At 36.9% G+C, this 27482-nt stretch overlaps 4 protein-coding genes across 4 annotated transcripts; 2 read left to right on the top strand and 2 right to left on the bottom strand.

Moving 5' to 3' along the window:
- Window positions 1–3942: 3942 nt before the first annotated feature.
- Window positions 3943–6696, top strand: LOC110786833 (uncharacterized protein At4g29660). The gene is made up of 3 exons (XM_021991409.2): window positions 3943–4123; window positions 4946–5158; window positions 6452–6696. Exons 2-3 carry the CDS (start codon window positions 4976–4978, stop codon window positions 6572–6574), a joined length of 306 nt encoding a protein of 101 aa, XP_021847101.1. The 5' UTR covers window positions 3943–4123; window positions 4946–4975; the 3' UTR covers window positions 6575–6696.
- Window positions 6697–6887: 191 nt separating this feature from the next.
- LOC110786832 (GTP-binding protein At2g22870) lies at window positions 6888–9039 on the bottom strand. Its single transcript, XM_021991408.2, has 4 exons — window positions 8454–9039; window positions 8183–8252; window positions 7361–7523; window positions 6888–7250 (listed from the first exon to the last, which is right to left on the bottom strand). The coding sequence occupies exons 1-4, from the start codon at window positions 8929–8931 to the stop codon at window positions 7041–7043; spliced, it is 921 nt and encodes a 306-aa protein (XP_021847100.2). The 5' UTR covers window positions 8932–9039; the 3' UTR covers window positions 6888–7040.
- Window positions 9040–9434: 395 nt separating this feature from the next.
- LOC110786831 (alpha-mannosidase 2) lies at window positions 9435–16102 on the top strand. Its single transcript, XM_021991407.2, has 4 exons — window positions 9435–10257; window positions 11420–11569; window positions 11779–11811; window positions 12787–16102. The coding sequence occupies exons 1-4, from the start codon at window positions 9670–9672 to the stop codon at window positions 15529–15531; spliced, it is 3516 nt and encodes a 1171-aa protein (XP_021847099.2). The 5' UTR covers window positions 9435–9669; the 3' UTR covers window positions 15532–16102.
- A 250-nt stretch (window positions 16103–16352) lies between these two features.
- LOC110786830 (uncharacterized) lies at window positions 16353–21000 on the bottom strand. Its single transcript, XM_021991406.2, has 15 exons — window positions 20783–21000; window positions 20590–20687; window positions 20408–20508; window positions 20069–20147; window positions 19784–19844; window positions 19534–19580; window positions 19350–19442; window positions 19138–19228; window positions 18515–18563; window positions 17847–17963; window positions 17605–17752; window positions 17280–17372; window positions 17105–17173; window positions 16747–16789; window positions 16353–16658 (listed from the first exon to the last, which is right to left on the bottom strand). The coding sequence occupies exons 1-15, from the start codon at window positions 20829–20831 to the stop codon at window positions 16558–16560; spliced, it is 1239 nt and encodes a 412-aa protein (XP_021847098.1). The 5' UTR covers window positions 20832–21000; the 3' UTR covers window positions 16353–16557.
- Between the last annotated feature and the right edge of the window lie 6482 nt (window positions 21001–27482).

The raw sequence follows: 27482 nt of genomic DNA, 5'->3' as shown, positions 1-27482 counted from the left end.
ATTGCTCGTGGCACACGACACAAGGCAGGGCTGCTGCCTTGCGCTCGTGCACTACGCCCTTGCTCATTGCATTCGTGCCGCACGGGCGACGAGCTCCCTTGCTCGTCGTCGCATGCCCGCATTATACAACACCCCTTAAGGGTAACACGAAGCGTCCATTGCTTCGTGCGTGCAAGTTATTTGAACGAATCGCATAAAAATTTAAAATTTATATTTAAAATTAATGACAAATTAATAAATATTATTAATTTCATAATTTTAGGGCGAAAAATCGAAAATTTATTATCCAATTGATTTCCGATTGTTATGGATTCAAGTCTAGGTCATAAAAATTTAAAATTTATCGTAAATTTACAATTTTTATGGTGGTTTTTAATCATAGGTTTCTAATTAAATTACAATTAATTATGAAAATCAGATTAATTCTAAATTATTCTAATTTTCAACAAATTAATCATAATTACAAATTAGATTGCATAATTAACAAGACTAGGCATTCAAACTTGTTAAACATATGCAGTAGGTCAATCAAAAATTCAAGATTTATCAACAGGAATAGCAAATATTTAATTTAACATCTTAAATTTACGAAATTTTGCATCCGAAAAACTAAAACCTTCGAAAAGTCATAGTTAGGCTTCGAATTTGAGAATTCTGGGTTCGGCAGAAAAAAACTATTTTTGTCAAAATTTTAGAATGCCTTTTACATGCGGAATTGACACAAAAATCACTCAATTCGGATGAGTAATGAAGAAACTGCCGAAAAACTGCGTACATATAATTAAATAAACGCAATTTGCAATTAATTAACAATTACGAAAATTAATCACCCCTTTTAATTCTTGCAAATTTGTAATATTTAACCATGTTCATGCAATTTAGATTATGAAAATAATAAGGGGCTCGTGATACCACTGTTAGGTTATGATACATATGACATTTACATAGATCATGCGGAAACAACCATTAACCCAGGAAACATATTATTTACACATAATCATATAGCATAATTAGATGCATACTCTTTGTTGCGTGCCCTCCCTAGCTGCGCCCGAACCGAACAAGAACAAGTCTTTTAGGACTCCAAGTGTCGTCCCTCCGTAGATAGTCCACAGCACGTCCGGATCTGCCTTAAGATTGACCAACTAGAATCGCCCTTAAGGTACTAGAAAATTCGGCACTTTTATGAGCAAGATGTGTTTTAATTTTCTCTCAAAAAACTCACTTTTGAATACTTTGAAACTTGTATATAAATTATGACCCCTAGGCCTTTATTTATAGAGTTATGGAAAAGGAATCGTAATCCTAGTAGGATGCGAATTAATTGGAATTAGAATCCTACATGAATTCTATTTAATTAATTTATCCAATTAGGAATAGACATTTAATCATACACTGACTCTTGCTGATTCAGGAATCACGCATGAGCACAAACTCACACACACACGGCAGCCACAAGGACTGCCCATGCGTGCGAGCTGCAGCCCACGCAGCAAGGCCCACGCATCCGTGGCCTTGGCGCGCGCTGGGCTTGTGGCGTGCGTGCTTGCTGGGCGACGGCCTGGCTTCGTGCTGGGCCTTCGTCCGGCAGGCCTCGTCCGATGCTAATTCGTACGATACGCTTCCGATTAAATTTCCATTTCCGGAATCTATTTCCGATACGAACAATATTTAATATTTCCGATTCCGGAATTAATTTCCGTTTCGAACAAATATTTAATATTTCCGTTTCCGGAATTATTTTCCGATTCCGGCAATATTTCCGATTCTGACAATATTTCCGTTTCCGGCAATATTTCCGATTCTGGTAATATTTCCATTTCCAATAATATTTTCCGATACGTACCATGTTTCCGTTTCCGGTAACATCTACGACTTGGATAATATTCATATTTCCGATACGATCCATATTTCCGTTTCCGGCAATATCATCGTTTCCGGAGTATTCATTTCTTGCCTGTGACGATCTTAGCTCCCACTGAAACCAAGATCCGTCGGTTCCGAATATTCATAGATGGAGTATTTAATGCCATTAAATACTTGATCCGTTTACGTACTATTTGTGTGACCCTACGGGTTCAGTCAAGAGTAAGCTGTGGATTAATATCATTAATTCCACTTGAACTGAAGCGGCCTCTAGCTAGGCATTCAGCTCACTTGATCTCACTGAATTATTAACTTGTTAATTAATACTGAACCGCATTTATTAGACTTAACATAGAATGCATACTTGGACCAAGGGCATTATTTCCTTCATGTTGTTATGGAATTGTGTTCACCAAATCTTGCCAGTTGCTGATAGTCTATCAAAATATATAGAATCCATTTCTGGACAATGTTGTAGATGCTCCTGTGATGCAGAAACTCATCTGCACTTGTTTCGAGATTGTGGGGATTCTAGCATCCTTTGGAATTTTATTTTCCAACGTATTTCAGTAGCTAAGGAAGTGTGCTTACATTCTTTTTTTAATTCTAATTGGCACCAATGGATGCAGTACAATCTAAGTTTAAGCACAGACTGGAAAGTTGTTTTTATAGTGGCTGTGTGGCATATTTGGAAGGCTCGTAATAGAGCAGTTTTTGAGATGAAAATGATCAAGCCATTCTCCGTTTATAATGCATTCTATGTGGACTATAGGGAAACTAACTCAATGGTGCAGGCTAAGGTTGCAGGTAACTGGTTGCAGAAGGCTCCAGCTTGGAAGCCTCCAGCACCTGGTTTTCTGAAACTTAACATTGATGGCAGTTGGAAAGAAAAAGACGAAGCAGGGGGTGGTGGTGTTTTTAGAAGTGAAACAGGGAGCTGGTATATTGGATTTGCAAGTAAATACAATGCCATCACTCCACTGGCAGCAGAGTTGTATGCACTAAGGGAGGGTCTTCAAATGGCACTGGATTATGGGGTGCAGAAATTGGAAGTGGAGACTGATGCAGAACTATTGATTAAGTTGTTAACAGCTATGGAAGATTATTATCATCATGAGTTAGCTCCAGTTATCAAGGACGTTGCTTGTCTTATGACAAGGTTCAGTTCGTTTTCAATTACTCATCTTCCAAGGTTGTTTAACAAGCTTGCACATTGTATGGGCCAATATGCAATATCTATGGCATTGGGTCATAAAGTGTTTCTCAACCCTCCACCGTTCACAGACGTGGTGTATCAGACACAACTTAAACAAGCAAAAGATAGTTTGAGGGAGATGGGGGAATCTTCATCAGGAGCACAACGCCAAACACAACTCATTGATTTGGAGATCCCACCACCACCAGAGGCAGCGCCGACCACAACAATAACAACAGAGATCATGTTTGGTACAATCCCCACCAAAGTCACAACCCAGTTGATCAATGTCAAGAGGAAATCGGATGTGCAGCAAGGAGAGTCGTCGAATGTTAAGGAGTGAGTTGGGTGTTTTAGTGATCCTCCTTTCTTCTTTAGATGAAATCAGTTAATGGGCAAATAGTCAGGAGAGGGGGCACTGTTTTTTGGGTAGAAATTAGGGCTTGTAATTTTACTAGTTTTTGTGATTACGGGCTACAAGTTTTTGGTGTTTCGCCCGTAGCTTTTGTAACGATCAGATTGTGCTTTAACGGTTAATATAATATAACATCTTCGTCTTTGCGTTAAAAAGACAATGTAAATTCCTGGAAGGTTTGATAGGTGTCGTTACAAATTTTTGGAAGTGTTGACTAGGTGCCGGATAAAGTTTTCGGAGGTCTTGACTAGGTGCCGCATAAAGTTTTCGAAAGTCTTGACTAAGAGCCGGAATAATTTTTCGGCGGTCTTGACCGACTGCCGGTACTAAGTTCCGGAGATCTTGACCAACTTCAGGAAAAGCTACTCGGACCTCTTAACCAACCGATTTTCGTAGCTTACTTCCATTTTTTTTTTTTAAAGTAAAAATTTCCAGCAAAATTTCCAAATTTAACCAACCGATTTTCGTAGCTTACCTCGCGTTTTTTTTTCTTTCTCCCCCAAACCCAAATTTTCTCTGGAGTGATTCGCCAGTTATTTCCATTCTTTTTTGGTCTTTCGCCTTCTCTCCCCACCAAGAACTCCAACACAGCAGCCACCCTCCGAATCTCCGGCCACCGTCATTCTTTCACCGACCACCCTCATAAGGTATGTCGTCTTCCCTTTTTGCCTCTCTCATTCCTCTTCGGTTCAGCTTTCGCATTTTTTCGACTTTCTCAGAAAATCTACTTCTTCTTTTCAACTTTTCCCCCGACTTTGAGCAATCAAATTTACAGAAATAGTGTTTCCTCTTTCATTCGACAATTTGACAACATTTTCAGACAATTGATTTTTTTTTATTATTTCCCCAGCAAATCCAATTATTTTGTTCGATTTTGATATTCTTGTGTTAAGATGCAAACAAACAAATTGATCATGTTGGGCTGCTCAGTATCTGATTAAGTTGGGGAAAGAGGGTTATGACTGACTGAAATGCTGCTGGAATTTTTCAGTGAATTAGTGATTAGGTTGGTGGCTTGTGATATTGGCTTTAGATGTAATAACTTGTCTTTGTTCGTCGTTGATTACTTATAAATCACTCAGGTTCTTGATTACACAGCTGTTTCTATTCTTAGATAATAGGTATTGCATTGGTTTCTGTAAATAGACTATTAACATTGGTTACAAGGTAGAACAACTATTACTTGGGAATAGAGGGAGTATACATTCACTGTTAAACATATGGTGGCTATTGATTCATGTAGTGTTAATAGTATGTCATAGTTGTGCAATGGCAGTCGTGATAGTTGTGTTAACAGTCATGCAATGGAGATCGTGTAGTAGCGTAATAGTATGTCATAGTCGTGCAATGGCGCTAGAGGTAGTAGCTGCTGCTGCAGCCACAATTGAAATTTTAGCTATACATTAGTAGTAGAACAACTTGCAGTGATTTTTTGTTATTCATCTTATTTTTCCTTTCCCTTTTTTCAGTGCTAAAAAAAACTTGGGTTAAGTGACATTATGACAAGCTATTTATGGAAGAAGTATGCAGATTATGTATACACCAAATGGGAAAGAACAATTTTGTGGGATATGATTGAACCTTACAGACGGCCAAAGTCGTTTACACCTCTTGTCACTCTTTATGTTGCTGCATTCTACACTGGAGTCATTGGAGCAGCAATCACGGAGCAACTCCATAAAGTAAGTGTCTTCTTCCTCAATGAATGACCTGTCTAATATGTTTCTTGAGCGTTTAGTGAATAAGAATCTAAGGCAATCATTGAGGGCATTGCAAAATCGTTCTTACAGAACAATACGTGTGTGCTTGTATGCATATTCTGTCGTTTGCCTTATGACTGATTTAGTGATTAATTTCTTGGAAGATGATGACACTTGTGTTAAGAACTACGATTACTTCCTATTATCCGACTTCCACAACTTAAAAAACTTCTTACGAATTCCGACTCTAAGAGTATTTTCCCTCGTGGTTCTCATCATTCCTTGTTGTTTTATCTGTAGTCTGTGTTGCAATTTTGGTTCAACTTTTTGATTTGGCTTCTTTCTGAAGCAGTGCAGTTTTACTTTGAGATTAAGGATTTAGTTTCTACTCCAGCTACAACATTCATAGTTTATCAAGTGCAGTATGAAATGCATAATTTGGCTCCTTATGTTGATAATTAAGTTATAAACTGTTTACTGTCATCTTCCTTCCAGAGATTTGTTCCTTTTAAAATGAAGCACCCTCTTGCTAGTCCTATCCATATTCCGAGTAACCTAATACTGAAAAAGTTGCACTCAATCAAGATAGCATCCTAAAAATATTTTGTATTCTCCGATCTGGTAGGCTAGCTAGTCTTATCAGGGATAAGTTTGTGTTAAGTGAAAGCTGAGGACTCTTGGCTAGGGCACCTAGGTTCTATCAAGGAGTGAAGTTTAATTAAACAAGTCATTCCAATCTCTATCCCTTAGTTTCTGCAATGGCCTATAAGAACTTTTACTTTCATTTTAATTTTATCTAAGAATTGTGCACCTGTTATTCATTAAGGTTTATTCCCATTTCATTCAACTATGTAACCCATGTTAGAAACTGATGTGAACTATGTCTGTGTCAAACCTTATAAATTGAGGACTAGTTGGCAATTTGGCATAGGGGGGGGGGGGGGGGGGGGGGATCCTGAAATATGAACTTGTGTATGAACTGCTTATGTTTGGAAGATAAGTTGATTACAATGCACATGATTGTTGGAGCTATAAATATTATTCCTATTATGCTTGTCATACTTCTAACTCTGTAAAGCCAGTAGTTTTTGATGTGTAAAAGTAGTTCCTGGTTTTGTTTGAAAATTTGGCATATTTTGATGAAATGAAATGAACAACACTAGTAACAGCTTAAGCTATATGAATGAGAAATGTGAGCTCCTAACCCCTTGGCATGTTCTCTTTGAACCCCAAAGTTTTCTTGGTTCTTAATGTTAAATTGCTGATTCCAAGCAGGAAAAATACTGGGAAGACCATCCTGGAGAAACAGTACCTCTGATGAAACCCATGTTTTATGGTGGTCCTTGGAAAGTATACAGAGGGGAAGTTCCAGTCTACCCAAGCGACAATCCCAAGTGAAATATGAATTGTAGTCTATTGGAATTTGGAAAGGAAGTTGAATACAAATTTTCTTCTTTCTTGGACCAAGTTTATAGAATATATTTCCATTTCTTCAGCTGAATGAATTTTCTTCGTTCTTATTCTACGAGTCTAGGGAGGGCATTGAGCAACAAGCACTGAGGTGTTTAATTACATTATTGTACATACAATACTTGAGCTTGTATTAGTTAGCTGAATTAAAAAAATCGGAGCATTGAATATTACAGCAGGTCATTAACAAAATGGTTCTAATCTGCAATGTCCAATCTGGCGTGTAGTAGTAGACAAGTGATTTGACAAAATTTGAATCTCATAAAGGTAAGGAGAGAGTTACAAACATACAATATGTTGATTTACTTTTGTGAAACCTGGAATGTCATACTGTAGTATCTAACAAACTGATTACTTTGCAAACATAGAAAACTTGTAATATAGTTGGTAGTTCCTAATTATCCCAATAGTTTCTAAGCTGTGACATATGGAGAAGAAGTTGATCCCTGCCTAAAGCAGTGACACTGCTAGTCATGATCCATGGGGGATGTTGCTTGTAGTTCTGCCTGATAAGCTCGTGGAAACTTCTGATGTTTTCCTCAGGCTGTGCACCTTTTCCACCTTTCATCTTATCACACTTGGTGAACACAAAGGTGATGGGTATCTGAAAGGCACAAACAAAAGCAACAAACAATGGAAATTCAGTGAAACATTTGAGCTACATACATCCAAAGCTATTAAATTCACGAACAATAGTAGTTGTGTGTTTAATACATTGTTGCGTCCGAGCCAATTAGCACAATCAACATCTATCTTTTGTGGGGGAACACTTGCATCAACTAGGAGTAGCACGGTAACAAGCGCATCTCTGTTCAAGAAGTATCCTTTAGTGAATGTAGACCAATCCGTTCGAGCAGAGTCCGAGGCTTTGGCAAATCTGAGTTAGAAAATCAGTACAATCAGACATAAGAAGTGATCTTACAAGTGCTGCACAATTGAAACAATTATTAGATCATTATATACATTAAAATACGGAGTAACAAGTTAGGAACAGCAGCACTTGCTACCCCAACAACGTTAGCTAAGGCTGCAAGATACATGGTTTTCTGGCACAATACAAGTCATTTAAGGGCAGTATCTTAATCAAGATGATGATGTTTACTTCAAAAATTGAACACTTTCTTGCTGAGATCTAAATTAGCAAACACAATAGGAGACCGAATGGAGGATAGTGGAAGTGTGGAACTACATATCCCCCCCCCCCCCCCCCCCTTTCCCCTTCTCCTGAGCCAATGGCCTTATCAGCAAATGCGAGAACAAATTCAAAATTGAATGCTGCAACGTAGCACGAAGACATTTCAATTCGCAATAAATAAATGATGAGTAATTCAACTAGACGATTCAAGCTGATGTCAAATATTAGCGCGGATAACAACTGATGTATACACTGCAGAATTGATGTAGCTGATGCACATGATACACTGTGCAAGAACTGATGCAGCATATCATCATTACTGTATTGATTCATAGCATGAATAGAGTCTACAAAAATACTGAAATTACCCATAACATAAAACTAAAAATCCAGGAACTCACCCATATCCAGGCAAATCAACAATATACCAACTCTTGTTAATCAGGAAATGGTTAATAAGCTGAGTCTTCCCTGCAGATGATTCAACACCCAAATCAAAAACAAATGAAACCCCAAGCATGAATCATCTCGCCTTACATAATCACATTTCAGAACTAATTCAAATTTCAGTTGATTGTGTTCTACATACTTTTTGAGCAATAACTGTTCTTCACATTGAGGAATTTAAACAAACAGGTGGTGGGCAAGAGAGAAAACAAGCAAGAACAAAACCTGGCTTCTTAGAAGTCAAAGCAACCTCTTTCTTCTTAACAAGAGTATTTATAAGAGAAGATTTCCCAACATTAGAACGACCCAGAACAGCAAATTCAGGCAAGCCATCATTCGGGCAATCTTTAGACCGGTTACTACTCTTCACAAATGTAACTTCCTTAATCTGGGAATGACCCGCATAAGGCCCAATCACAATGTTGGACCCGGGTAGGATCATATCTTCAGTAACTTCATTCGGTTCGACACCCGGCGGGACAAAGAGCACGGTGCTGGCGAACTTGGCGGTGTCAGAAGGCGGCGGAGGAGCCGCAGAGCTGGAGAACGCATGTCGATGGAGGTTGGTGGAGGAGATAGAGAATGATGTTTGCAGAGGAAAGGAAAGGGAGAGATTGAATGGTTTTGGGGAATGGGAAATGGTGGGTAGCAGTAGAGAGGATGATATTTGAGGGAGGAAGTGACGACTTCTTAGCAGCAGCATTTTTGTTTACCCGCCAATTTTTACAAGTTTTGTGATGTTCTTCTCTCTAGTTTGCTCTATAGGGGAAAATAGAACAACCCTTATCAGACGAATTTACGATTTATCTCCTTGATTAACATAAAAACTTTTATACCCGTCAAAAAAAAAAAAAAAAAAAACATAAAAACTTTTATCAATAGGTAAGTTTGTATCATTAGGCTTATCAAGTATTTTCTCAAGTAGTGAAATGATTAACGATAATCAAGGATGTAATAAACTAACAACGACTTTTATAAAATGCAATACTTTTTGTCCTTCCATTCTAAACACGAGACATCCAATATAAGTAGTTCATAAATTGGAGTATTTTTTAATTTCAAACTGACAGATTCTCTAAAGAGAAAGAGTAAAACAATCGTCAAAGTAACATGAAAAGATTGATTCGTACCTTTATTTCATTGTCGACTTATTTTCACAAAACAAACATGTACATACTTCACTCTAAGAAAAAAGAAATGCACACCATAATCATACGATAGGTTTTAAGAACAACTGAATTCACACTCTATATAGGAAAATCTAAGTAATCACACAAAGATACTCACTCCTTTGACAAAACAAGACTAATAATCAAACCCAAAAACAACAACAAATCTTGAATCTTACAACTTGAATTTTCTCACTCCTCAAAACTAGAAAAATTAAAAAAGAGAAAAATTTCCACCAGATCTTTTTCTCTCTCCTCCAAACTCCTCCTCCATGCCCATCTCCTCCTACCTCGGAAACCGCAGCAGAGGCAGCGGCGGTGGTGGGTGGGCCCGCTCATTTCTTCCCACAACCGCCACCACCACTACACCCACCAAATCGAAACTCCACCGTAAACCACGCCGGCGGACCCAACTACGCGACTTCATATGGGCCCACTTTTTCACCATCGGCTTATCCCTCTCTCTCCTTCTCTTCACGGCGGCGTTTTTCCGGTTTGGGCCATTTTCTCTCTCCTCACATCGATTCTCACGGCGGTATTCCTCAACCAGACCCAGAAAGGCTAACCTCAGAAAACTCCCCTCTGCTTCCTCTCACAACGACGTCGTATCATCTGGTGCTGCTGTTGATATTACTACGAAAGATCTGTATGATAAGATTGAGTTTTCCGATGTAGATGGTGGGCCCTGGAAGCAAGGATGGATGGTGACTTATAAAGAGAATGAATGGGATAATGAGAAGTTGAAGATCATTGTTGTTCCTCATTCTCATAATGATCCTGGTTGGAAGTTTACTGTTGATGAGTATTATGATCGCCAGTCTCGTCATATTCTTGACACCATTGTTGAATCTCTCTCTAAGGTATAACTTCCTTTTTAATTTGTTATTTTAGTTAAATTTTAGGCTAATTTCGAGTTTTATGATGTTGATTCTGTTGGGGTTTTCCTTAATTTTGTTATTATTTTGTTTAGCGAGTAACATTTCTTTAGTGGGTTAGTTCTAGAAATTTGAGCTACATCGAGCTAAGTTGGATATGATTTTCTGTGGGATGGGTTGACCAGTGCAGGGTTTCGGTCTAGCAGAGCCACTTCTCGTTGCAATTGAATTAGAAGTTTGGGATTGCTGGGTGTGTTTTTCTTGGATTTTGTGTTCCTTGTTTCTCTAGTGGGTTATTTCTAGAATTTTTTGGGTTTCTTATTTTGGATTGTGTTAGAAAATTGAGCTACATTTTTATGTGGCCCTTTACTGACTAGCGATGGAAAGGTTTATGGATTTCGAGGGGTGGTAGGGTGAGGGATCAGAGGTTTATGAAGTCGGATTTGAAGGATTTTTGTCTGGCTTTGTTGATGTATCTCTATTGATTTAGCACTATAAAACGGATGCAAGTCATTGATATTGAAACTCCTTACGAGGAAATAAGGAATCTCATATTAAGCTCAATTATGTGGTTTTTTAAGGAGTATAGTATTTCTGCTGTACCATTAAATTGAAGATAATGCATATTGTTGAACTGCCGGGTCTTCTTTCAGAGTGGAAATGGGATCCCTCCTTTTGAGTTAAATGTTATTGTTTTTGTCTACATTGCAAGACTTGGGGACTTTGAACTCGTGTTGGAGTGTCAATCGTCAAGGATCCAATATGGGTACTTAGGTAATATAAAGAGTCCTTGTAACATGGATATGTTTGCACTGGTGTTAACTGATGCAGCTCCTTCTTTCCCAAGTTCCTACCCTTCTCTATATCTAGAACCCCATTTCCCAATCGTGTATATTCAGAGTTCGTAGATTGACCGATCAAGTGAACATTTTGAAATTTTGCTTTATTTTCTCCTGAATATTGTGTCCAAAGTAGATAGAGGAGTTTGTATTGGAAACTGTACTTTTTATGATACGTAGAAGTAGACCACTAATGGAGTAACCTTATATATTGCATAATTTGCTATGCTACTTCATATACTTTTGGTTGAAGCAAACGCAACCCTCTGATTTATCATTTATTTTCCTGTTGAACCTTGGTTTTGTAGGATTCACGGCGCAAATTCATATGGGAGGAGATGTCATACTTGGAGAGGTGGTGGAGGGATTCTTCGGAAAGTAAAAGGGAAGCTTTTACAAATTTAGTGAAGAATGGGCAGCTAGAAATTGTCGGAGGTGGTTGGGTAATGAATGATGAGGTAACGACTTTGACGTTGGACCAAATTATTGGCTGTTTAATGGCTGCTTTCATCAATTATTAAAATTTTATAATTGATTTATTTACGACAGTAGTGAAGTAGCACGTTGATTTCCCGTTACAGGAAAAAACTGGTGAGAAGTGGGAAAGTAGGATAAATCTTTTATTTATTTGAAAGCCAGCTAACCTCTGTTTCCTCACTTTGTGCAGGCTAATTCACATTATTATGCTATCATTGAGCAGGTGAGGAATTTTCTATGTAGTTATTTCTTTTAACTCTCAGCCTTAGCTTAACGTATATGATGTTGAGAAAGAGCAATCAATTTTTTTGGTGAAACAGCATAAGTTTTGGAAAGGTCTTCCCTGTTCCTTCTACATGGTTATTTATGTTGTGAACTTACCATAGTTGACCTTTTTCTACCCCAAATGCTTCTAGCTGTTTTTTTCCGCTTCATGCGGTTAGTGATAGTGTAGACAAGGAATCAGCAGCTTTAAACCCTTCCATTAATCTCATGTTTTGCTATCCCAGCTTAATGCTTATTTGAGGCAGAGGTTATATGACCGGTGCCTGTCTGTATTCTTTGCCTAGTTCAACAACCTGAGAGAGTATGACAACAAGTATTAAGTAGTCATCATATTCTGATCGTTCACTTGAGTAAAATCTATACAGCCCTTAGGAGGATTTTCTTTTGTTTTCATGGTTGCTAAGCTCTTTTAAGCCTCAGGACTCTAATAATTTTTGGCAATATATGAAGCCATTCCTTGCTATATGATGCTTATTAGGGCCATGACTTGTCAGATGCCGGTCTTCTTATTTGACAAGGTATTTTGGTGTCTGCATCATGGAGAGATCATGATTCAGTTTCTTTAAATAATTACAATCTTACAATAACAAACTTAATTTCTATATAACTGTGTTGTGAGGGTTAATGCTTAGATTTTTTTTCTTCATTTTAATGAGTTCTTTGATTTTCAAGATATATATGTATCTCGTCTAAAGCCTTAACACTTTGCTGATATGTTTAACCATTTGTACCTCTGGAAAACCTTCATCTCTTTTTGCTTCTGATGCCGAGGGTTATTCCTTCCCCCTTCTAGTGGCTCATCCATGTTATTGGTCATACAAATGTTTATGATTTTAGTCATTTTAGTTCCCTCGCTGTATTTAATTTCACTTGTATCCTCTCTAATCCGATTTTGATCTATTTCATGCGTCAGATGACCGAGGGTAATATGTGGCTAAATGAAACCATCGGAGTGGTTCCTAGAAATGCTTGGGCAATTGATCCATTTGGATACTCTCCTACAATGGCATATCTTCTCCGGCGCATGGGTTTTGAGAACATGCTGATACAAAGGACTCACTATGAGCTCAAAAAGGAACTTGCCTTGCATAAAAATTTGGAATTCGTATGGCGTCAGAGCTGGGATGCTATGGAAACTACAGATATATTTGTGCATTTGATGCCTTTCTATTCATATGATGTTCCCCATACGTGCGGGCCTGAACCAGCTGTTTGTTGTCAATTTGATTTTGCTCGTATGCGTGGTTTCATTTATGAACTCTGCCCTTGGGGTCATCATCCTGTGGAGACCAATCAGGAAAATGTGCAGGAGAAGGTGGGAAAGCTGTTGGATCAGTACAGAAAGAAGTCAACCTTGTATAGAACAAACACACTTTTGATTCCCCTAGGAGATGACTTCCGTTACGTCAGCATAGATGAAGCAGAGGCACAATTTAGAAATTACCAGATGTTATTTGATTATATTAATTCTAATCCCAGCTTGAATGCAGAGGCTAAATTTGGCACTTTAGATGATTACTTTCAAACCCTTCGTGAGGAGGCTGAGAGAGTGAACTATTCACTTCCTGGCGAGATCGGATCTGGTGAGATTGAAGGTTTTCCATCTTTATCTGGCGATTTCTTTACTTATTCTGATAGGCAGCAAGATTACTGGAGTGGCTATTATGTTTCAAGGCCATTCTTCAAGGCTGTTGATCGTGTGTTAGAGCATACACTGCGTGCCTCAGAAATGTTGATGGCACTATTACTGGGACGTTGTCACAGAGCTCAGTGTGAAAAGTTGCCGACTAGTTACGCACACAAATTGACAGCTGCAAGGAGGAATCTAGCCCTCTTTCAGCATCATGATGGGGTAACTGGTACAGCCAAGAATCATGTGGTTAAGGACTATGGAACTCGAATGCATACCTCTTTGCAGGATTTGCAAATTTTTATGTCTAAAGCTATTGAAGTATTGCTAGGCATTCGGTTTGAGAAAAATGAGCAAAATCCTTCTCAATTTGAGCCAGAACAGGTGAGATCCAAGTATGATGCCCAGGCAGTTCATAAGGGTATTAATGTTCAAGAAGGAGCTGCAAGATCTGTGGTCCTCTTTAATCCGCTGGAGCAAACCAGAAACGAGGTTGTGATGGTAATTGTTGACAGACCAGATGTAAGTGTCTTGGACTCCAACTGGACTTGTGTTGAGAGCCAGATTTCTCCTGAAATGCAACATGTTAAGGGCCAAATATTTACGGGGAGGCATCGACTCCACTGGAAAGCTTCTATTCCTGCTATGGGGCTTCAAATGTATTATCTTGTCCATGGAGCAGGGCAGTGTGAGAAAGCAAAACTGGCTGACTTGAAAATGTCAAATTCTGAACATTTACCTTGTCCTGCACCATATGCTTGCTCGAAAATCGAGGGAGATGTGGTGATAATTCAGAACCGCCATCGAACTCTTACTTTTAATGCAAATCTTGGGTTATTGATTAAAGTTGCTAATAGTGATGGTTCCTTAAATAATGTGGGCGAGGAGATAAGTATGTACAGTAGCCAAGGAAGTGGCGCATACCTGTTTAAACCCGTGGGTGATGCAGAATCTTTCATTGAAGCTGGTGGGCAGTTGGTGGTTACCACAGGTCCCTTGATGCAGGAGGTGTATTCTTATCCAAAGACTGAATGGGATGAAGCACCAATCTCTCACAGTACTCGAATTTATAATGGGGAAAATACTATCCAGGAGTTTGTGATTGAGAAGGAATATCGTGTTGAATTTTTAGGGGATCAGTTTAATGACAAGGAGCTGATTGTCAGGTATAAGACTGATATTGAGAATAGGAGGATTTTCTTTTCTGATTTAAATGGTTTTCAAATGAGCCGGAGAGAGTATTATGATAAGATACCTGTGCAGGGAAATTATTACCCAATGCCTTCTCTTGCATTTATGCAAGGAGTTGATGGTCGGCGTTTATCAGTTCACTCACGTCAATCCCTGGGTGTGGCAAGCCTTAAAAATGGATGGCTGGAGATAATGCTTGATCGTCGTCTGCTGAATGATGATGGTCGTGGTCTTGGGCAAGGGGTGACTGACAACCGTCCCATGACTGTTGTATTTCACATCCTTCCCGAGTCCAATATTTCTTCTGTTATAGACCACACTTCAAAATCCCTTCCTTTAAACCCTTCTTTGTTATCTCATAGTATTGGGGCTCACTTAAATTACCCTGTACATGCGTTCATTGCTAAGAAAGCACAAGAACTTGCCCCACAACCACCACCACCACGATATTTCTCCCCTCTAACTTCATCTTTACCATGTGACTTGCATATTGTGGATTTCAAAGTTCCCCGGCCTTCAAAGTATTCGTTCTTGGAACGTCCTGTAGAAGATCCGAGGTTTGTTCTACTGTTTCAAAGGAGGGGTTGGGATTCGTCATATTGCCGGACTGCGAGATCTCAGTGCACAAAGTTAGCAGATGAACCTGTAAATCTTTTCAGTTTGTTCAAAGACCTGGATGTTATGCATGTCAAAGCAGTATCTTTGAATCTCTTACATGAGGATACAGAGATGCTTGGTTATACTGAGCTGACTGGAGATGTTGTGCAGGAGGGGAATGTTGTCATCCCTCCCATGGAAATACAGGCATACAGGCTTGAAGTGCGACCTCACCAATGAAACAAGACTAACTCAACTTGTTGGTTTTATCATCTTAATCTTGCAGTTTTGACACAGAAATGATTTCACTATCTTGAGGTAAATGTACCATACATAAGTTAGTGTCTGAGAGAAGAGGGTGTACTGAAATGCTTATTGCGGCATGGAAATACTGTCTGTCGTTATTGTACGTACACAACCACTAACCCACTAAGGACATGATGTGCTGATGCTGCTGGTTGATCCTGCTCCCAGATGAACGAACGATGCTTGGTTGAAGTGAGAGATGGGGAGCTATTTGCAGATGTTTCGGATGATTGTGGTTTTGCATTTTTCAGGTTCTTGTGGTAGGAAGCCTGCTTCGTGAATGAACCATTTACATACTTGTGTTGATATAACCAAAAGTCTGTAATTTAGAGATTATAGTTTAGGTGGTAGAAACAATGTAGCGTTTTTGATGTGACTGATCACGCAAGGGAAATATCATGTGTATTTTTTGTTTGTACTGACAGAAACATGTTTGTAGCACTCGAATATTCCATTCACTGCCTGCATAGTGATTTTATAGCAAAGGGAGTTTAGTATTTTCAGACTTTGTGATTTATAGCAAATGGTTGATTGGTTTGGACTTTGGAGTCGTAGCTCGCAGAAGATTCAGGCAATTAGCAAGGGCCAAAATTTATCATGTATTTTCTTTCTTCTCGAGTTCTTGAACAAAAGCCAACTCTAGTTTAGTATTGTGTGTATTGGGAAAGTTGTGAGTTGTGACCAAGCAAGGCTTGCCTGATCAACATCACTAGGGAATGTAAATGGATATAACAGGAAGGTGGAAATCAAATTAATGCAGTTAAAAAACAAAAATATTGAATTCTTCTTAATTGTAAAAATACATGGGATTCTGTTTTTGATCAGTATATCAGAAATTAGATCCTGTATGCATTTCTCAAGCCGTGTACATCAGCCAAAGCATCCGACAATCACAACAAGTGCATTAACACAGCAGCACTCTTTGCTGACTCCCAATGATTTGAGACAACGTTTGCATAACTATAAAATGATCTCTTCTTGCATGCTTACGTTTAGAACCTTGTTTGGAAGAACAATGCAGTTAATCACCACAACTTCGTCTTCTACAGTCACAGATTCTCCTGTATTGAGAAATCCATTTACTTAAATTCTGAACCGTTTCGTTAAGACTTAAGACCAACATAATAGATGAAGGGATGGAATTGTTACCAAGGATTGTAACCCCAAGCTTAGAGTTGTAATCGCCATCCGCCTATATAAAACATCCAATGTAAAGTTATTTGATGATTTAAGAACTTTAAAATGTAACTAAATGATTTAAAGAAAATCATTTTGAACTAAATTAATTTTATTAGAAAATATAATTCAATGAATTGAGGACACCATTTTCCTTTATTTGGTTCTTACTCGAGTAAGTTAAAGAGAAATGGAGGGAGGAGAAGAGGAGTAAGGTGACAGATAGGGTTTGGGAAAACTACTATCAGCCCTTCACAAACCAAACGGAAGGAAAACGATTTCCCCCCCAACTAAACATAACCTTAAGAAACTAGATTGCCGGAAAACTTGCCTGGACTCGTGACCATCTCCCAACTGAGGATTTCCATCCAATAATAGCGTGTGTAACAAGTGCATTTTCCTGCACAAGGATTGAAAGGTATATTGAATATTACATTATTACTGTGTTGTGTTGTGTTTTGTTTACTAGTATTATTTTCAACAACTCAGATTTTACAATTCAGTACCTGAATCTCAACATCATCCAAAATGATGCAATTTACAAGCCTTACACCGGGTCCTATGCGAACATTAGCTGATATTGACACATTTGGACCAATCTGCGTAAAGAAAAATAAAAAAGCTGGGTATTATATGCTTTAGAAAGAGCAGCATTTTAGAGTTAAAATTATTGAATATGCTTTTTCAGACTGAGTTATTTTTTGATTTAGACTAGGATACAGTATATGTATATATCATCAAGATGTACTTGCAAGAGAAGTTCAATTAAATTAATTTGAGCAAGGTGCAGTAGAAAATCATACGTTCTGGATAGACAGGAGTTTCTGTTACCTTCGAGGTCGAATGCACTTTAGCTGACGGGTGGATATAAACATCACCTACAATTGTAGCATGCTTTGAACCATCCCCACTAGCCAGAATATGGGAAGAACTCTGCTGAAATTGAGCAAGGTACAACCCAGAACATTTCAAAGACATGCTGTTTATGGTCAAGCATGACTGAGTTTAGCATTGAGACAGTCCAAGTTTTTATGATATATTAATGCTTAAGAAAGATTCGTCAAATGACATACCCAGGAGTCTTGATCTGTTCCCAGAAATCCAAGGTTTCATAGGTATATAATTGTTTCTTTCCAGCCAAAGGAGATAGAATGTCCTGGTCCAATCTCACAAAATCTGCAGGTAGGGCCCTTTTAAGAATTTCATATCAGATCTCAATCAGTGTGCTACAGAACTCTGAAGTATAAAAGTGCGAGCATATTATTTGTAGGCTATCAATTGGCAAAATTGAAAGGTAAATACACGAGCTTTATTTTTGGTTTATAGATCAAGTGCACTCTTTTTTTGGTTATATTGAAACTATCCTAATGCCTTAATCAACTCTGAAGGTTAAGTTGAAAGACAACAGGTAAAACTCCAAAGATACCCTTCCAAAGTCCCTAGAGGTAGAGGCATAGACAGAGTCAGATTAGCAGAGAGACAATTGTCACATATCAGCTCAAGGGTTAGAAATACAGAACAATTAGTCAATTATATAACCGACTATAATTTCTTCGTAAATCAAAAGATAATTCTTTTTTTATTTGGCTATTCTGCATTAAGCCTGAAGGCCAAAAATTTGCCTCAAGAAAGCTTAAAGAACTAAATACTTCGTAGCTACGGAGTAATTTTTAAGTCCAAGTTGGTAAACAAACAATTCCAAATTAAAAAGTCATCAAGTCATAGGAATGATAGCTCATACCTCGTTGCTGACTGAAATGACTCATAATTGGACAAGCGACGAAGAGATCCTGTGTACAAAAATAACCAACCATAAGTAAAGAAAAACGACAGCAGACTCACAGAGAGAAGGTTCTTGGCTTTAAAGCAACAAACAGTCCTTGATATCATCATTATCATTATCCCATTGCCTCAAAGAGGCTCCCGCAACAAGCGCGGTAAGGGGGGGTCGGGTGTACGCAACTTACCCCTGCAATGGCAGAGAGGTTGTTTCCAATTGACCCAAAAGCGATAATGGGACGACAACGGGACGACCATCTTCTACTTCATGGAAAGGAAGCGAAGAGGTTTTAAGAGCCATTTTAATTTAGTCCATTACATCCCACAGCCAAAAGAACAAATGAATCTTTGGCTCAATCGGAAATGCACATCAACAAACAGTCCTTGATATCTCATAAAATATTAAAAAAAAAATAACAAGAAGTAGCAGCAATCATCCACCTTGTTGCACATCCAGTAAGAAAAGGGAGACCAGCAGTGTGAAAAGACAAAAACAGCAAAGAGTTTTGAAAATGGAAGGCTGCATAAAGTATTTTCTTCTTCTTGGGGTAAAAAGATAAGATTGCACAGAATACTGGAACCAACCTTTATCTTCCCGATTAGCAAACACACCCTGGATAGCCGAAAAGATTTCTGGTGTAAATACATATATGCCACAATTTATCAAATCGCTAACCTGCATTCACACAACACTGAGTTACAAGAGTTACAACAACACACGAGAAAAAAAATGAAAAAGAAAAAAGAACTCCTATGATGGCAATACGAAATCATTGCTGCTTGAGTAGGGCACATACAAATGTCTCTGGCTTTTCTGTGTAGTGCAGTAACTCTTTTGTATCTGAATCGGCAACCAATTCACCAAACAGGTTGGCTGACTCAGCAGAAACCTGCAGATAGAGTCACTATTAACTATTAAGAGTTGATCAAATAAGAGAAGAAACCCTACACTCCTAAAGACTGATTTCAGCAGTGGCTAACCTTAATTACTAGTAACGTGCCCATGCCACCATATCTTCTATGGGCATCTGAATGAGTAAAAATAACAAAATATTAAACACCTTTGAAAGGTTCCATTGAAGTATATCACAGCAAACAATCAGATTTCAGAAGATAACAAAGCCAAAAGAGATCAAGAGCTGATACAAATTAGAAACTTTCAAATAGTGTCCCCCGTATGAACAGAAATATAGAACATGCAAATTAATCAAAGGACTATAATGTACATTACCAAGCATATTTGCTAGAGGGAAACTGCAGCAGACATCAAAATTCAGAAGAAAAATGTGCGACTGCAAAAAAGAAAGGAGACAAAACAAAAAGATATCAGCTATTAGGAGTCTAACCCCCCACTTTTGTGTTAAAATCATACTTCATTAAAATATCCAATATATATGAGGATGCCATTGAATTCACTCAACCAAAAGCTCGATAAACCATCATTTGATCATGTATTTTTGGTAGGAATGTGAATTATTACACCTGCTTAATAATATAAATATAGTTGGTTACGAACCGGATCATCTTCCATGATCAAATCCCGGAAGTGATAAAGTCCACCTGCAGACCCATGTGGTTTGTCTTCTTTCAAATACCTTAAAAAATGAGATGGAAACTGTAAAAACTCAAATTCAATTATAGAATTAGATAGCCCTTGTGTACTGATACCTTTATAGAAACCAAACACAAAGCTAGCGATAAAATGATCAATTCCATTCCCATCACTAGGACTTTCTAATCACATAAAGAACTCATGTTCAACCCTTGAATTTTCGACGATTTTGAATTAGACCAAAACCCCCGTTTCCTCTGAAAATAGCTAAATCAAAACTCGAGAACACAATTAATAACTCACCTAACCGGGACTTTAAGCTCATTTGAGATTGAAGACACATACAAAGCAAAATCACGCTCTTCATATAATCCAATGAGGAAGATTTGAACCAAATTCGGTATCTAATTCATCAAAATTAAACCTAAGTTAATCATCAATACTCATCATCAATAATAAATTATACAATGAGACATCAAACATACAGTTTTGCAAGCAGAAATTTGATGGTGGATCATAGGATGACCAGCAATAGGAAACAAGGGTTTTTGAGTATTGAATGATAAAGGTCGAAATGTAGTTCCTGGAATTGACCCAATACATTTAAATATATGAAATTAGAAATTGATCAAATGGGTATGAAATTCAAGTGGGAAAAAAGTTGAATCTGATTCATACCTTCGGTTGGTCCACCAACTAAGATCACAGCAACTACTTTCTCTTCCATTGATGGATCGTAGTGTAGAACCAGGTCAAGCTTTCCTTCAACTATTTTCTCACACTTCTTCTAACACTTGCAGAACTTGCAACAGTTTGCAACTTGCAAGAGGTCAAAACTCAAAACGAATGAAGTTTTTTCTTTTCTTTTTCTTTTTCTTTTTCTTTTTTCCCCCTTTTTTCTCTCTTTATTTATTTTTATTTTTTTTGGTATTGGCAAATGGCAATAGTGAACTTTTTTTTTTTTTGGCTATTGGCAACAGTGACTTGGTTTCCACTCTAATCTTCTTTAGAAAAAAATAGAGTTGGTCATGCGCCGCGCTGCCGATCAAATGAAAAGTCGTGATGAATGGCGGTTGTGTCCATTTTCGATTTTTCGCCAAACCTACACTTATCTCCAGAGTAGGTCTAGTCACCATATCCTCTAACTGTATTGCTTGCAATTGTTTAGTCATGTCCAAGTCAGTTCCTAATCAGCCCAAAAATTTTAATCTTGTTTTTGAATTTGAAATTCAACAAATAAATAAATAAAAATACATTTTTTTTTAATATATAAAACGTCGATGGAACCTATGTAGTTTGTATCTCCAATGGTTCTTGATCTGGTTTGTTGTTTCAACTTTGGGAAGTAATAATATTTTGTCTTTCTGCCTATGTCGCTTGGTTTTAATGGATTCAGCAATATCATTTTTTCGTTTTAGAATTAAATTAGGAGATGAAGCGAAAAGTGTATTTCGATGATACTGAAGTCTCCTGCATCTGAAAGTGTATTTCGATGATATCGAAGTCTCCTGCATTTGTTAGTTTTTTGCAGAAATTTATTTCTCGATGAGTAAGTCCTTCAATTGCTGACGAATATGCAGTAGTAGTGTATGAAAACTCAATTAAAAAGTGAAATTGGATTATTAGTAATTTATCTTTTAAAAAAAAAGAATGTTAATAAAAATTAATTTGTCAAATACTCCATAATATGCTCTGTTCCACAAATCAACACAGTAAACTCCGTCATTACTCTTACACGAATTTTTTTTGTCAAAAGATTAATGGAACAAAATCTAAAAACTTAACCTAATGTTGAAATGTAGCGAAACAATAATATGAAGATTAACAACCAAATGCATTTAGAAGATGAAGAAAGGTATATTAATTATTTGAATTAGATTACCATATACTGATTGAAAGATTAACAAGAAAATACATTTAGAAGATGAAGAAAAATTTACCTTGTAAAAACTTCTGGTTGTAACGATAATGGAGGTTATGAGGAAAACATTTGGTTTTTTTTATTAATTAGTTGAAATGTTGGGCGGCAGATTTTTAGGGTGAAAAGAGATCCCGCTAATGCAAGTGCTTATGGAGGTATTCACCAAAATGTCCCCCCTTCCCCCCAAAATGAAATTTCCCTTGCTGATGTGTCCATTGCCCATTGCAGGGTATGGTGACTAGACCTGACTAGACCTACCCTGGGGTAAGTGTATGAGCTCCCGTCCATTAAGATTTTTGCTTATTGGCTAAAAATAAAAGGGTTATTTTGTGGGGATATCCATACGTTCATCTTAAATTTCAAAATTGTTGTTCAATGTATGTTGCGGTAGTTTTTTTTTTTTTTTTGGTCTCTTGTATCATGTGGGGCATTTGGAGGAGTAATATGACTTATATCCTAATGTACTGGATAATGGGACGAGTGTAATATGATTATATGAATTTTTAAAAAAATATGTGCGGTGCTACCCAATCCTATATAACATCCACATTATTACATGTAAGTGCATACATAAGTTTCATCTGATGCAAAATGAATAATAAGGACATTTTAAGCATACTTACTCATAACTCCTTCCGCACATTAGAGCTGTCAACGAGTCGAGCTGAGCATTTAGTTGTTCGAGCTAGGCTTAATAAGAAATTTCCAAGGCTCGAGCTCCAGGTGAGCTTAACTGAGCTTTCATTTCCCATGTCCGAACTTGGCTCGTTAAAGTTTTTCATTGTTCGAGCTTAGCTCGTGAGTAGCTCGTTTAAATTCAAGCTCGAGCTGAGCCGAGCTATATAAATATAAACGAGCTTTTCACAAACGGACCTTGAGAAACGACCTACAACGAATTTAAACGAACATATCAATAAACGTAATATTATTTTAAAAAAAATTTAAAAATAACCAATTCAAATAATTTTTTTTGCAAGTATACTTACTAATACTATTTTATACTCTCATAAAATAAAAATATTCTAAAAATCGAAGTCTAACCAAATAATTACAACTTAGTTCTAACTAAAAAATCTAGCTTCAACGAGCTTATAAACGAACACGGACGAGCTTATAAACGAACATGAACGAGCTGTTCGCGAGTCTAAACGAGCCGAAGACCAAGTTGTTCGACCTAGTATCATTTATTAAACGAGATTCAAAATTTTGTTCAAGCTCGTTTATTTATTAATGAACGAGCTTTACCGATCTTGTTCACGAGTTGTTCACGGACGTATCAGCTCATTGACATCTCTACCGAACATAACTAATTATCGCTTTAGCTTTTCACGGTAATTTAAGAGGAGGGAAATTAAATAATTAGGGGTGAGCAAAAAGTCAGGGTACCCTGAATCGGAATCGGAACCTGCGGTTTCGGAATCGAAACCTGTTGTGCAGGTTCCGGTTCCGGGTAACAACTTTGGGAACCTGTTGCAACAGGTTCCGGTTCCGGTTCCGGGTAACAAATTTTTAGAACGGGTACCCTGTTGGGTACCCTATACACACTAATTTTAACGTGGGGTACCCAAAATAAGAAACTGGGTCATATGAAAATGCTTCAAATGCCCAAAATATAAAACAATCCAAGCTAATTTTTGGAAAATGTAAATATAGAATTACAACTTAAACCCAAACTATAAAACAATCAAAGCCCAAACTATAAAGTAGATAGTTTTTCAATAAAATATAAATATTTTACTTAAATTTTCAAAATTACAGGGTACCCTGAATCGGAACCCGTTGCAACAGGTTCCGGTTCCGGTTCTCATTTTCAGGAACCTGTTGCAACATGTTCCGGTTCCGGTTCCCATTTTAAGGAACCTGTTGCAACAAGTTCCGGTTCCTGGAATTTCAACAGGGTACCCTGTTGTGCTCACCCCTAGAAATAATTAGGTGCTTTTTTTTTTTTGGCTACAAATAAAATTATTAATTAAGATCGTCAACCATTTCGTGATTGTTTAATTTCTCTTTCAAATACTTTAACTTCTCATACTATCTTAATATAATTTTATGTTTCCCATTCAAGATCATATAAATTAACAATGATCAATGGCGTTGTTTGGCAAATAGAGTTTAGTCGTTTACTTCTTGCATTAGCAATTAGCGGATCATTTTTTTGTTTAGCAAATTTGACTACGAATTTAACTAGCAGTTATATAATTGTATTTGGTAACACTAGACTCTGCTATATCAGCTTTACACTAATTTTTACCTACTTTTTCATTGTTCACACTCACACGAGACTCTCTATATTTTACACATTATCCATAGACTCACCTCAACTTCTAAAAGAAATAATTAAGTAGGAAAAAGTGTAATGGTGTGGACATGGTTTGATTTGGTTAGAGAAAAAGTGGAAGTCTTTAGCGAGGCTTGGATTTTCAAACTCACCTCCAGACTTGATGTAGTCTTTTACTACATTATCCGAAGAGTCTGGCTTCAAACTACATTCCAAACTCCCCTCCATAATAGGGGTAAACTCGCCCTTCAAACTCAACCCTAAACTTCAAAATCTGTCACATCATCTTTCTACTAACTTTTACCTACTTTTTAATTATTCAAACTCACACAAGACTCTTCCTATTTTTACACAATATCCCATACCAGATTCACCTCAGATTCACTTAAGCTCCTAAAAAAAAAATTACGTAGGATAAGGTGTGATGATGAAGCATGATTTGATTTGGTTGGAGAAAAAAAGGAGTGTTAAGTGAGTGTTGGATTTTCAAATTCACCCCTTACTTGTTTTGATCTTTTACCACATTATCCCAAAAGTTTGGCTCCATACCCTTGCAGACTCCCCTCCAAACTAGGAATAAACTCAACCTTAATTGATTACTGAAAACTGATAACTAGGTGATTGGGTAAAATGACATTTATAGACATTGATTTTTTATAGAATTTTTTTTTCTTAATTAATATAATGATTCAAGGTTAAATAAATAAGAATAGTCATTGTCATTTTACCAATAAATCTACCCCCAAAAATAAATACTAGAAAATATAAAAAATCCCAACCCATCCAACATCAACTAAAACATTGAGAATTTTTTTAAAAAAATGTGAGAAAGCTTCGTTTACCCTTCATTGTAACTTTCCCAAAAATCTTATATTTGAAGGTTGTTCCGCAAATGGAATGTTGGGGGGTTCGTTCACTAACTTGAGTCTCCCCTTGTCTAAGTGGGGGAAATGGGAGTACACGAGTCATTTTTCGTGGCTCAGTTGGTTGTGGGCAATTCACCCCGCTCACAAGGTCGTTTCAACCTTTTTGAGATTTTACCGTCATTTCGTTTCTTCCTTTGTCTTTTAAGTGCCATACGTGTATAGGGATTCCCCTCAGCGATTTATGCTCAAGGTTCAGCACAAGTAGAACGGAAAATGTGGGAGTGCAAGGTGGCTCAAGCAATCCAGGGCCAATAATTTAAGTGTTGCTACATCTCCGGTTAAGGGTATTTTGCAAGGTTTTGTAAGAGCTAGTAGAGCTCAGTGTAGTAGCTTCGAATGTGTAAGGGTTTTGTATGTCCCCAAAGCTTTTGTGATGTTTTTTTGTACTTTTTGAACTATTTCTTTTCAATGTATGTTTAGCAAAAAAAAAACTTTTTCAAACATATAGTTCCTAAATTCTATAAACTACAATCTCTTTCTCCGCCAAAAAAATCGAATTTGTTACAAAATGAAGCCAAATTAAAGAAGATTGATATAATCAGATTCATAAGTCTAGAAAAACAATAACATTCTTAAAGAAGAAAATTCATACTTCCTCCATTTTTTTATAATTGCACCATCTTAGGTTTTGACACTATTCACATATTCTTATATAGTTATTTTTTGTGATTTATATGTAAAGAAAAATATATTCATGTGGGATCTTGTTAGATTCGTCTCGAGATATACTTTCAAATTATCAAATTTTTATAATTTTTTCAATTGTATAATGAGAGATATTAATGGTTAAAATAGTGCATTGGCAAGCGTGAAATCTAAGATGGTGCAATTATAAAAAAATGGAGGAAGTATATATTAATGGAGGGCAGATTAGAGAAAATGAGGATGAAGATTGGGTTAAATTGAACTTTTCAACTCTACATGATTAAATAATTTTAGTCTTGCATATGAAACGATGTTATTATGAACGTTTTTTAAATTAGAGCCAATCCTCTATTTACCAAATTAGAGTATTAGAAGATTTGATTGGTCAAAACTAGGGGTCAAAACTATTAATTTTCCTCCAGAATCTCTCTACCAAACAGGGTCAATATCTTAGTGCATTAACTTAAGCTATTAAGTACGTACCCTTATACCAATGATGCTTTGTGCCTCTTGGTCTATTGGTTAAGACCGAGGGCCTGTGTACGATAAGTCTCACTTTCGAATCATTAGCCCCATTAAGTAATTTATATTGCTTTGTGGCTCATTCGCACTAAAAAAGAATATACGTATAATTATAAGATAACACTTAGGGGAGTGTTTGGTTATGAGAGTTTCGAGGAAAAAATAGTTGTTTGAGGTGAATTAAGGTTTGACCTTTGAAAAACTAATTGGAAGTGTTTGGTTAGGAGAGATTTTGAAGATAGTTTTGGAGTGAAAAAGCTAATTCTCAACAAACTCTACATAGGAGCTTTTTGGAATTAGAGGATTGAGAAAGTAAATGTAAAATGACTACTTTGTCCTAATATTTCCTCAAATTACAACACTTACCAACCTTACCACCCTACATTATTTCATTTACCCCATTTACTACTCGTTTCTTGTTGTAATAAATTATATATTAGTATTTTGAAACACTTAAAAGCTATTGCAATCATTCTTGTAATATCATTAGTATTATTTCTCTATTTGCATATCAAGAATTTATATACAAAGTATGTAAAATTTAAAATTAAGAATATTTAAAATAAAGATAAAATAAAAATAAAATTGATTTATTGTTTTTTTATTTGTTTGGAGGGAAAGGGAATTTGTTTTACTTATTCAATTTAATTCAAAATAAAGAGTAGATAAGTAAAACAATAAATTATTTGTCTAATATTAGTAAGAAATAAAATATCCAACAACAACGTATGTCATTGTCCTTAATGGTCATTTTACATATTAAACAACTAACATCTAATTTACCAAACACTTTACACAAGCAGCTAATTCAACCAGGTAGTCAAACTAGCTAATACAACAACTTGTCAAACCAGCAAACAGCTCATAACCAAACAGTAGTCTATGTTATGTTCACATTATTTTATTGTAGTAAAAAAATTTGGCCATGTTTGAGTGTTTGGTTAGGTGTTGTTAGCTGTTAGTTGACCGGTTTAACTATCTATTAGTTGTTAGTTGTTTATTAGCTGGTTTGACTAACTGGTTAAATTAACTGCTTGCGTAAGAATGTTTGGTAAATTAGCTATTAGTTGTTAGCTGTTTAATATG

Source organism: Spinacia oleracea, chromosome 1, assembly GCF_020520425.1.
Source record: "Spinacia oleracea cultivar Varoflay chromosome 1, BTI_SOV_V1, whole genome shotgun sequence".
Taxonomy (NCBI): domain Eukaryota; kingdom Viridiplantae; phylum Streptophyta; class Magnoliopsida; order Caryophyllales; family Amaranthaceae; genus Spinacia; species Spinacia oleracea.
This window is presented reverse-complemented; position numbering and strand designations above follow the sequence as displayed.